General features: G+C 55.1%; 1 protein-coding gene across 3 annotated transcripts; it reads right to left on the reverse strand.

Annotated features, from left to right (window-relative positions):
- Positions 1-1,814: 1,814 nt before the first annotated feature.
- Positions 1,815-10,681, reverse strand: UPK1A (uroplakin 1A). 3 transcript variants are annotated; one of them, XM_072780554.1, is made up of 8 exons: positions 10,556-10,681; positions 10,228-10,312; positions 8,310-8,510; positions 5,969-6,043; positions 5,726-5,800; positions 3,875-4,054; positions 2,425-2,508; positions 1,815-2,337 (listed from the first exon to the last, which is right to left on the reverse strand). In XM_072780554.1, the coding sequence occupies exons 2-8, from the start codon at positions 10,306-10,308 to the stop codon at positions 2,293-2,295; spliced, it is 741 nt and encodes a 246-aa protein (XP_072636655.1). In that variant the 5' UTR covers positions 10,309-10,312; positions 10,556-10,681; the 3' UTR covers positions 1,815-2,292. The 3 variants fall into 3 exon arrangements, with proteins under 3 accessions (XP_072636655.1, XP_072636646.1, XP_072636666.1); XM_072780545.1 differs by having other exon boundaries at positions 5,726-5,833; positions 10,556-10,672; XM_072780565.1 differs by lacking the exon at positions 10,556-10,681 and adding an exon at positions 8,972-9,134 and having other exon boundaries at positions 5,726-5,833.
- Between the last annotated feature and the right edge of the window lie 997 nt (positions 10,682-11,678).

Genomic DNA, 11,678 nt, shown 5'->3' on the forward strand with positions numbered 1-11,678 from the left:
TGTGTGCACTTATGTAAATATCTAGAGATGTGTTGATATAAACTTTTGAAAAGCCATAAGGGACATTCATCATGTGTTGATAGCAATTATCGAGGGGGAGTGGGCCAGATTTGGGGAGGGGTTTTGATTTACCAGGGAACGAAACGTGGGATGCTTCCATTTCTAAATTTTTATAATCTTTAAGCAGAAGGGTTACAAATGATCTTGGAGGGTTTTTTTTTTTTTTTAAGGTTTTCTTTATTCATGAGAGACACACAGAGAGAGGCAGAGACACAGGCAGAGGGAGAAGCAGGTTCCCTGTGGGGAACCCAAAGCGGGACTTGATCCTGGGACCCCGGGATCATGACTTGAGCCAAAGGCAGACACTCAACCACTGAGCCACCCAGGCGTCCCTGATCTTGGAGTTTTTAAAGTATTTTTTTCCACTCTTTTAAACATTATTCTAAAAACATTGACCCATTTCTTTAAAAAGAAAAGACCAGCCCTGAATATGTAGCTATAGGAATAAAAGTACTGTATGTGGTTTGCAAGTTTTTCTCCTCTGCATTTCTTGGAGATTTTTCCATGTTAAAGTAAAGCATTATATTTTACCACTGTGTGGTATTCTAGACTATAGACATAGCACAACTAACTTAACCATTCCGCTACAGAGGCTCATTTAGGTCACTGTAATGAACATCCTTATATATACTTTCCAATTATTTATACCATTATGACATCTTTTTCCATTGGCTCACATAGCTCTGTCTTCTTAAATAGCCACAAGAAATCCAGTCCAAGGATATAACATGAGTTGTACAACCCACCCCCTGCTGATGGATGTTTCCAGTTTTTCACCCTAACAAAAAAACCTCTTTGACCATTACAGGTTTTTTAAAGTGTATTTTAAGGGATGCCTGGGTGGCTCAGTCAGTTAAGCGTCCCTTTTGGCTCAGGTCATGATCCCAGGGCCCTGGGATGGAGTCCCTGGGTCGGGCTCCCTGCTCAGCGGGGAGCCTGCTTCTCTCTCTTCTCTCCACTCGTGCTCTCTCTCACTATCTCTGTCTCTCTCTCTCAAATGAATAAATAAAGTCTTTTTAAAATAAATAAAAGTATATTTTAAAAAAGGTAATATCTGAATTCAGGGTTTGCAGACCATCGGCAGACCAGTGGAGTAAATGAGGACCCTGGGAAATGTCATTTGGTGGGGAAGGAAGCCAGACCCTCTTGGCAGGTCCTAACTGCTATAAAACGGACAGAGGTTGGCCTGCTTGAGAGGGGACACTCATGAGGATGAGATGCGATGCCTAGAGTGTTTACTGTCTGTCATGCACCCACTAGAGAACTTGCTGGAAGTTACAGCCCCTAGGAGGAGGCTACCTGCCACCTGTAGCAGCCCAACAGCCCTGCGCTCTAATTTTCCTTTGACAAATCATCCCACTTCCCAACACCATCCTTAGCAGCAGTAGTAATTCAGGTACCCTCCCTTCCCCAGCCAAAGGATGGGCCTAGACTCTAAACTAAGACAATGAGATTGAATCCCCGACCTTGGCTCCAGTTGTCGGGAGTGGGGCCTCTCTTACTGGTACGTGGCTTAGCCATAAAGATGTAAGTCTGATGTTGCCAGAAAAATCCTGTCTGAGAATGAAGCAGGTTTCCTGGGAACTTAGATTGAGCTCCTGGATCCAGACATGCCTGAAGCCAGCAATAATTGAGTCAGTTACACAAGCCAAGAAACTCCTTGTTATGTTTCAGTCAGGGCCGGTCAGGTTTCAGCCACTTCCGTCAGAAGAGTTCTTGAGCATTTGCCTTCGACCCAGAAGAAAACGAATTAATTCATTCAACCAGTATTTATTGACTATCGATGCTTGTCCCTCTGCTGGGGACAATACAGAGCTTGTCCCTCCCCTCATGGCAGTCGCAGTCTACCAGAGAATCAACAATCACGAACTATTTAGCAGAAGTGCCAACCATGCAGGAGGCGCTCGGGGAGCTGCAAGAGAGGCCTTGGGGATGGGGTAGTGGGATCCGGGAATGGTCCCCTGAGGGCAGGACTTTAAGCTGATGCTGAAAGATGGGCCAGGAATCAGCAAAGTGAAATGAGGTCAAGGGCTAGGGGTCCATGTACACATGTCCAAGTCCTGGCAGGGCTCAGAAAGCTGGTGAAAGTTCTTCAGAGTGGAGGGAGGGATGGTTGAGGGAGGTGGTAAGGGGAGAGGTGAGGAAACGGGCACAGGAGGAGGAGGAGGAGGAGGAGGAGGAGGAGGAGGAGGAGGAGGCCGAGGCGTGCAGGTGGCCTTCCCTTCTTGTTCCTCACAAGGTGGTGTAGAAGTACATAGCTATCAGCATCACGGGGAGCTGGATGAGGAGGCAGTCAGGTGAGGGGCGCTCCAGCCCCGCACCCACACCCACACCCCACCTAGCCCGCAGGCTCCCGCCTCTCACCGTCCACATGAGGATGGCAAACCCAAACCACGAGATACCCCATGTGTAGCTGTCGATGGCGTGGCCGATGTGCTCGAAGCAGCCCTGCGCAGGGGGAACACGGTGCTCTGAGGAAATGCCCCGGCTAGCACTGAAGGGGAGTTAGGGTGTGCCCTTCCGAAGGTCACTTCCTTCCCCAGCCTTGGTTTTCTCACCCATGCAGCGGGGATTGTGGGTGTCACCGCCCAGAATGGTTCTGGGGAGCCGGGGATGTGATGCTGACCCCCAGCCCCGCCCGAGGAGGTGCCCAGGAGGGGGGTGGCTAGGACAGCCTGAGGGCCACTTGGTTTAGAGCTGGCTTTCCATGCTGCCCCCCAAGTTCCAAGGGTTCGAAATCTACCTGCCTTTAGGATCCGGGCAGTTTTGATACCTCCCCATTTAGGAATGAGGCCCAGTGGGGCCCAAGCCTCAGAGCAGGCCCCTGCCTGGACTGGGAAGCGGCTCAGAACCCAGGCTCAGGTGTGCGGCCTGGAGTCCGGGGCTGCGCTCCAGCCTGGCCACTCGTGGCCAGCTATGGCACCTAGGAATGGTTCTGACTCCCTGAGCCTCATTTTGCCCAGCCGTGAAGTGACGATTCCCGACAGCGCTGGCCTCCGAATCGAATCGTGGGGAGTCCATGAAATGACGCCCCGCGCGCACTGGCGGCGAGGACGGTCGGTGCAGGTGCAGGTGCAGGCTCCCCTCTCCCGACACTTGATCTAAGACGGAGGCTGGGTCACTTGGGTGGCTCAGCGGTTGAGTCTCTGCCTTTGGCTCAGGGTGTGATCCCAAGGTCCTGGGATGGAGTCCCACATCAGGCTCCCCATGGGGAGCTTGCTTCTCTCTCTGCCTATGTCTCTGCCTCTCTCTCTCATGAATTAAAAGAAAAAAAAAAAGATGTGAGGCTGCAGGGCCCCGAGGCAGCCACAAGCCCACAGGGGCATGGGAAGAGGTCCTCACCCCCTCTGCTTCCTCGCTCTGCCTCTGCACGCACCTTGCACTAGTTAAAGCGCCTACCTGGGGCCCGACTCAAATCCAGTCCCAGCTCCATCCCTCACTGGCAGGTGAACTCAGTTTCACCTTCCTTAAAATGGGATCATTATAAGCGTTGACCCTGTACAGCGTAGAGGCTCAATAAACATCGGCTGTTGTGGCTGTTGTGCCCTTGCCGGGATTCCTGTTGCCCTTATTCCCAGACAACCTGAGAAAAAGTCGCAGGTGCCAGCTCCGGATCACACAGACCCTGTGCCTCCCCCGGGCTTGCAGGGAGGGAGGGACAGATGGGGAGAGGGCGGAGACCGCCAGAGGGAGGGGGAGAAAGGAAGAAGCCAGAGTGGGGAGGAGGAGAAGAAAGTGGGAGGAAGAGATAAAGAACCAGAGGGGGCGGGACAGACTGACGCACAGACAGGTGAGCGCGCGGGCAGGGACGCACCTTGGTGAACAGGTAGTCCGTGTGACCCAGGCGGCAGCCCTCTTCATTGAGGGGGATGAAGTTGCCATTCCGCCGACAGCACAGCGGAGGCCAGGGGAACACCACCTCCGGGGTGGCTGCCCGGAAGGCTGACGTGAAGTTCACCCAGTCCATGGGACCAGACGTGCCACAGCACTCTTGCTGGAGAGAAAGGCAGGGGGGAGGCAGGCCCTGGCTCAGAGAGGACAGCCACTCACCTGAGGTCACGGACGGAGGAAGGGCCAGGTTGGCCACAGCTGGACCCGACTTCCCTAACCACCCCCCATCCGGGCCTGGGCCTCAAAGTTGGGGGCGGGCAGTGTCTTGTGTGTGAACCGGGAGCAGAAGATACTGCCGGGCACCTAGAGGCTGATGGGGGCTTTGTTTTTCTTTTTTTAAGATTTTATTATTTATTTATTCATGAGAGATACAGAGAGAGAGAGAGAGGCAGAGACGCAGGCAGAGGGAGAAGCAGGCTCCATGCAAGGAGCCCGACGTGGGACTAGATCCAAGGTCTCCAGGATCACACCCTGGGCCCAAGGCGGCGCTAAACCACTGAGCCACACTGGCTGCCCCCGATGGGGGCTTTGAGTCAAACCCACACTTGTGACTCATTCTAAAATTCTTTTGAATTAGCTCTCAACCAAATTTGAGGTAAATGACACCAAAAGAAGGATTTCTGGCTTCTTCTGGCCCCTGCGGGTGTTTTAATTGGTAGCTCTGAATGATGAGAACATAGGCTCCTTCAAATATGAGTTCCAGTCCTGTCTAGCTGTGGGACTTGAACCAAACTGGGACCTCACTGTCCCCTGGGTCTTCAGAATTCTTCTCTTGTTCCATATCACGTTGGGTTTAATTAAGAAGGTGGCTTCTGGGGGGTGCCTGGGGGGTGCAGTCAGTTGGGCATCTGACTCTTGGCTTCGGCTCAGGTTGAGATCAGTCGTGATCCCAGGGTTGTGGGGTCAGGCCCTGTGTTGGGCTCTGAGTGTCTGCTTGAGACTCTCTCTCCCTCTCCCTCTGCTCCTTCACGCCCCCCCCCCACACACACCCACGCGCGCGCTCTCTCTCTCTCACTCTTTCAAATAAGTAAAAAAGTGAATATTAAAAAAGAGGAAAAAAAAAAGAATGTGGCTTCTGGAAACTGGTGGCCTGGGTTTGCATCCTTCCGGTTCTCTGGCCTACCAGCTATGTGACCTTGTATAAGCCACTCGACCTTTCACCTTGGTTTCTTCATGGCTAAAAAGCTGACCTCCCTTATGGGGTGGTTGTGTGGATTAAATAAGCTTTAAAAATGCTTATTTAAACAACAAAAATTAGTGCTCATTAAATGTTCATTATTATGATTAGCCTCATTATTAAGAAAGTATCTGCAATGGTCAAGAGCAGGGGCTCTGAGGGACGCCTGGGTGGCTCAGTGGTTGAGCGTCTGCCTTTGGCTCAGGTCGCGATCCTGGGGTCCTGGGACCGAGTCCCGCATCGGGCTCCCTGCATGGAGCCTGTTTCTCTCTCTGCCTGTGTCGTGTCTCTCATGGATAAATTTTTAAAATCTTAAAAAAAAAAAAAAAAAAAAAAAAGAGAGCAGGGACTGTGGATCTAGGATGTTAGATTTTGATCCCACCTTATCAACCATGTGACATTGGGCAAGTAACGTTCCCTTTTCTGGGTCTAACTCTTCTGGAAAGAGGCCATGACTAGCCCTGCCTCCCAGAAGAACCACAGGACTGGGTATCATCTACCAGTGGGTATAATGGGACCCCTCCTACTTCTGGGGTCCAGAGCCATGGGTGCCCCTGCTCTCCCCACCCCCTCACCCCCTCAATGCCCCTCGTCCACCTCAATCATAATGCGGTCCCAGAGGCGAGTCAGTTCCTGGCCCTGGTCCGTGTCTGCACTGTAGAAGGTCAGCATCTGCTTGGTAATCAGGGATGGGTTGGACACCATCTGCGGAGGTCCAGGTAGAACAGGGTCCAGTGGGACTAGATCGGGAGGGGGTCAACCTCCACTCCACCCCCAGACCCAGACCCTTGCCACCCTTCCCCCAGGTCATGCCCCTCCCCTGGTCTCTGCCCAGCTCACATAGTCGCGATGAGTGTAGGACGTGATGCAGGAGGCGCACTCGAAGATGTAGACGATGAGCATGAGCACCAGGTACTGGGGAGAGATGGGGTCAAGGCTTTTGCCTTTTCTGTATGTTTGAAAATTTTTTATAATAAAATGTTAGGGGAAAATGAAATCAACAAAAATATGTAAAGTATTGCCTGAAATTAATTATTGGTCTGGATGCAGTAAAATGAATGTCTGTTGTAGGAAAAAAAAAAAAAGACACTCTTCAGACAACCCAAGAACGCAGAGCAGGTATTGGAAGATAGACATGAAGGAACGTGGGTGAATTTGTAGGGTGTACCAGGTGGCATGGTGGTTGTGCATAAAAAGAAAAAAAAAAGCTCTTTCCTCATCCCTCACCCTCTCCCTTAAAGCGACACGGGGTGGAATGTGGATGTGCCAACTCCTCTGCCAAGAGACGAGGTGATGCAGCATAACAGGCCTGGCTGCTCTAAAAACATCCTTATCACTCAGAGAAATGTACGGTCGAGTATTTACAGGTAAATGACTTGGTGTCTGGAATGCACGTCAAGATACCCCAGAAACAAGAATGTGGGCAGAGGGTGGAGCAGAGGGGAGCAGGCTGGCCAGTCTGCGGTCGATATTGTTGAAACCAGGTGATAGGTACGCCGGGTTCAGGCCATTCACTCTATGTTTGAACTCTATGTTTGAAGTTTCCCATAGCAATTTTTAAAAAAAAAATTCCGTGTCTTGGTTAATGACAAACCAATAGGCGAGACAGACACAGATATATATATATATATATATATATATATATATATATATATATATATATATATATATATTTTGCCAGTGGGGTGAGCTTTGAGGGCTTTGGTTAAATTTTTATGTCAAAGAATTGCATGCACGAAAGAAAGAAAAAAAAAAAGAGAAGAGACTTTCCAAGGCTCCATGTTACTTACGATGAAGTCAGAGTCCTTCCCGAGGCTGGAGAGACTCCCCGACAGGCCCACTTCCCTTTCTCGCCCCCATCCTGCGTGCCCACCGCCCTCTGTACTCTCACCCGGCCCTCATCACCAGTCCCTCACTCCCACCCCCTCTTGGCTGGCGGGGGGTTGGGGGGCTCTCTGGCTTCAGAGCCTTTGCTCTTGCTGTTCCCTCCCCCAGGAACGCTTATCCTGCAGACCCGGGGCTCCCTCCCTCAGGTCCCCAGGCCTTTGCCTTCTCTGCCTGCAGGTGACCCCATCCCCTTCCCCAGCTCCAGATCCCCCTTCCCTCCTCACTGTCCACAGTTGGAGCATCCTCCCCCAGGGCAAGGGCTTCTCTGTTTTCTCTCTGGATCGCCCCAGTGCCCTTGTGCAGGATTTGGCCCCCGGTTCTTACTCCGACAACATTTGCCGATTAAATGAGCAGCTGCTCCTGGGAACCTAAAAGGCCTCAAATTGCACAAGAATCACAGTGTTGGCTCTGTGTCGGGGGGGCCAGGATTGGAACGCCTGCCTTCTCTATCACCCCAGGCCCTTGGCCCCTTTGAGCCTCGGTTTTCCCGTCTGGTAAATGGGTAGAGAAGCAGCGACATCAGAGGGCTGCTGGGGACATCGAGGGGGCTGATGCTTAGTCCGGTGCCAGGCACAGGAGAGGTCCTTGGCAAGTGTGGGTTCCTGTGGTGGTGGTTATTCCTGGCAGAAAATAAGGGGAAGGCTCAAGCTGAACTGCTCAGGTTTAAATCCGGGCTCTGGGGGGTGGAGTGGCTGTCATTGGCTCAGGTCGCGATCCTGGGATCGAGTCCCGCATCAGGTTCCCCACAGGGAGCCTGCTTCTCCCTCTGCCTGTGTGTCTCTCATGAATAAATAAATAAAAATTTAAAAATAATAATCAATCAATCCTGGCTCTGTCACCCACTCACTGTGCACTTCCCTGAGCCTCAGTTTCAACTCTGTCAAATGGGCTCGCGACGATGATGGCATCTCCTGGTGGGTTGTGAGGAATAAATGCACCGATCTGTGCAAAGCATTTAGAATGCACTGAGCACCCCTTACATGGTAGCTGTGCTGCTACTGCGGTTTCCACAGAGCTCACGAGCACAGACTCGGCCCAGCCAGCTGAGGTCCCCACGCATCCCAGGCCTGCCACGCAGGAGCCGTCCTCCTGGGCAGAGCATCCTTCCCTTCCTCTCTGTGCCCTAGTTTTCTCTGGAAGTTGAGGGTGGCAGCCGCGCCCCGTTCCCGGGCTATGGCAAGATTAAACAGAGTGGCTGCGTGAGGCCCACGCGGCGCCCGGCGGGACACACTGGTGGCTGCGGTGGCGCTGGCTGCCCCGGCCCTGCCCGCCCGCGCCCTCCCCGGGGCCTCACCGTGACGATCATGGACCGGCGGCGGCACAGCGCTGCGCCCACCCCAAGGCTGGCCACCACGAAGAAGGAGAAGCCGCAGAAGATGGCGATCCAGGCGCCAGCGAAGACGTCATCCTTGCCCGAGACGCCCATCAGTGGGTACACGCGGTACTGGTCAGCGGTCACCCACACGGTCTCGGCGAACAGGGCCAGGCCTGACAGCTGCACGGGGCGGCGGGTTAGAGAGGGTCCTGCCAGCCTGCACGGCCCTCGGTGGTGGGCGCGCTGGGGGGCGAGGGCGCCGCCTTGCATCAGCAGGGGTGGGGCTGGGGGGCTGGGGGGGGCTGGGGGCGGGGAGGGGGGCTGGGAGGCTGGGGGGCGGGGGCTGGGCAGGTGGGGCTGGGTAGTTGGGGCTGGGCAGAGGCCAGAATGGAAGGGGCCTGGCAAGACTCCTGCACCCCCCAACATCTCCAGCTGCCAGTTGCTCCGAGGATCCAAGGAGATGCCACATGCAAAGCCCCAGAGCACATGACTGGAACAGAGGAGCCCCTCGGGCACCCTGCCCTCCCTCCAATAGTGTTACTCCAGAGCAGGGGGATCTGGGCAGGGTCTGAACAACTACACAGGCGCCAACCCTCCGACCCAATCCTGCCCGCGCAGGACAGCGACGATCATAAACCCACAAGGTTATTCCCGAGTGACCGCAGAGAAGGAACCAGCCTGCCACAGGGGAGCGCTCTGTAGTGGTGGGAGAGGGCGGGAGGCTCTCTGCGGACTCACGTGGAGTGGCCCACAGACTAGGTGAGCAGGAGAAACTGGGAGGCACAGAACAGGACATGCAATGAGCTGTATTTTGGACAGAAAGGGAAGAAAACGGGTATCTGTGCTCTTTCCTATGCGCTTGTATATTTGCTTAAAGAAACGTTGGAGAACCTAAAAATCTAGGCACCCCTAGGATGAGAGACGGGGAGCAAGGAGACAGGAAGGCTGCTCCGTGGATACCTTTGGCGACAATCAAAATGCTCGCAGAGCACTGGGTGTGCACACGCCCCGCGCCAGTCCTAGTGACGCTCCGTGGTGCTCGGTGTTACCAGCCCAGGGCACGGCTGCTGTTCCGGCCAACACAGCCAGGAGCCACATGCGCCCCGCTCTGGTCTAAGCACATTAATCCAATAACTCATCCGCACTCCTATTTTTCTCTCCATCTACAGATGAGAAAACTGGGGCCCAGAGATGTTGTGTTGCTGGTCCCAGATCCCACGGGAGAAAGTGGCAGAGCTGGGATTTGAACCCAGGCTGTCTGGTCCCAGAGCCATGTACAGATAGCACGTTTTTAAAAATTAAATATTGGGGATCCCTGGGTGGCGCAGCAGTTTAGCGCCTGCCTTTGGCCCAGGGCGCGATCCTGGAGACCCGGGATCCAATCCCACTTCGGGCTCCCGGTGCATGGAGCCTGCTTCTCCCTCTGCCTGTGTCTGTGCCTCTCTCTCTCTCTCTCTCTCTCTCTGTGACTATCATAAATTTAAAAAAAAATTAAATATTAATGAAAAGACGTGGCCATGGTTAATATTCATCACTGTGGGCCTCCTGGGCCCCAGCAGGCACTTTATGTCTAGAATCGTGGTAATAAGGATAGCATTTGTCAAGCACCGTTTCTGAGCTGAGGGCCATCCGGGGAATAATCCACTAACAATCCCCACAATGGGGACACGATCCACATAGTTGGGGAGGCAGAGAAGTAGAGCGGCTCACTCCCGCTTACAGAGCTGGGGGGCGGCGGAGCTGGGACTGGAATCCAGGCTGCTCTGAGCCGGCAGCCTGCAGTGTTGGCCGTGGCAGTGGGACTGGGGGGTGTCCTGGGACCTCAGCCCCCACCCCAGGGCTGTCCCCTCCTCCCCACCTGCCTGCTGGGCGCCCAGCACGGGAGGGGGGCGCTCACCAGAATTATGATGTTGCCCACCACCAGCAGTCCCACCACGACCGGAGACCCCTTCTCGGCCTCTGTTGCCGCTGAAGCCATAGTCCTGCCGGGGGCCCAGGAGCAGGAATGAGGCCAGGGAGAGGAGGGCAGGGGGGAAGCCCAGCGGGCCCCAGCACCCTCCCTCCCGGGCCCAGCTGGCCGCTGGGCCCCGCTGGCAGGTGGAGTGAATCCTCCCGTAACCTGGGCGGGGGGGCCACCGGGCGGAAGGGAGGGCCGTGGCTCAGGTTGTCACTGGCCAGGGCGCCCCAGGTCCCCCGCTCTGCAGACCCCAGAGCCTGCTCCTCACCTGCCCTGTCCGTGCCTCCGTGGCCAGCCCCTCCCACGGCAGCGCCCCTATATAAGCCCAGGCCTCCTCGGGCCTCTCCAGGAGGGGGCAGGTGTCAGGAGGAGGGACCAGGGGTCAAGCAGGCCGACCAGCAAGGAAGTTTTATGAGCCCCCCCCAAACACACCCAAGTGATTTATAGACCTGAAATTCAAGATTGTGCTCGTGTCTGGCGACATGAGCAGGGTGACGCGCCCAAGGCCTGGTTCCCAGGCTGCCGTGCTGGTGGAGGGGGTGGCTTGGGAGGGTGAGTGCCCCACTTGTCTCTCCTCAGGACCGGGGTCTTCCTGGGAGCGGGGGAGACCCCAGGCGGAGCCACAGGCGCCTCCTGAATCCCAGCGCTTCAGTCCTGTGCTCTCCGAGGCTGGGAGCCCAGGGGGAGGCCCGGACAAGGACCCCAGCGGCTAGGACAGGGCTGGACCAGGCCAAGGAGGTGGGGAGGAGCGGGGGCAGGCGCGAGGGCAGCTCAGAAGGCTGAGGACATGGGCTGCAGGCTGAGGGGAGACCTGCTTGAGGCAGGTGGGTGAGGAGAGCTCCAGGCGAGTGTATGAGGGGGGAAGAAGAGAGCGTGCTAGAAAAAGAGAGAGGGCACACTGATCGGGCTGGGTGGGCGAAAAGCCCCCCACCCCCCACCCCCAAGGACAAAGCAGGGTCAGAGCAGGAGCTGTGGGAAATGTCTTCAGGCCACAGAATCAGAGATGGAGGTTGAAATCCCAGCTCGGCCTCCTTTGGGCTGCGCAACTTGCTATGTGCGTTTGCCCACCTGCAGAATGGGGATCATCACACAACTGTCCTCGGTAGCAGTGGGACTGAGGGCCCGGATGTCTGCAAAGGCTGTCCTCTGGCCCTGTGGACTGCAAGTCGCCACCTGCGCCGGCAACGCTCCCGAGAGGCCCACTTTTCGCCCGATGGTGCCCCCTAGTGTCACAGGGCTGCTTCCTCAGGTGAAAATGGCTTGGGGCACCCAGTCCCCTGGGAGAGACCCTTCCCTCCCTCCCTCAGTTCTCAAGCATCAAGGCACCGTGTTTTCTCTCTGAGCTGGAGCTCTCTCGGTGCATGTGAAATGGGCAAATAAATGGAACTGGA

Source organism: Canis lupus, chromosome 1 (genome assembly GCF_048164855.1).
Source record: "Canis lupus baileyi chromosome 1, mCanLup2.hap1, whole genome shotgun sequence".
NCBI classification, from domain to species: domain Eukaryota; kingdom Metazoa; phylum Chordata; class Mammalia; order Carnivora; family Canidae; genus Canis; species Canis lupus.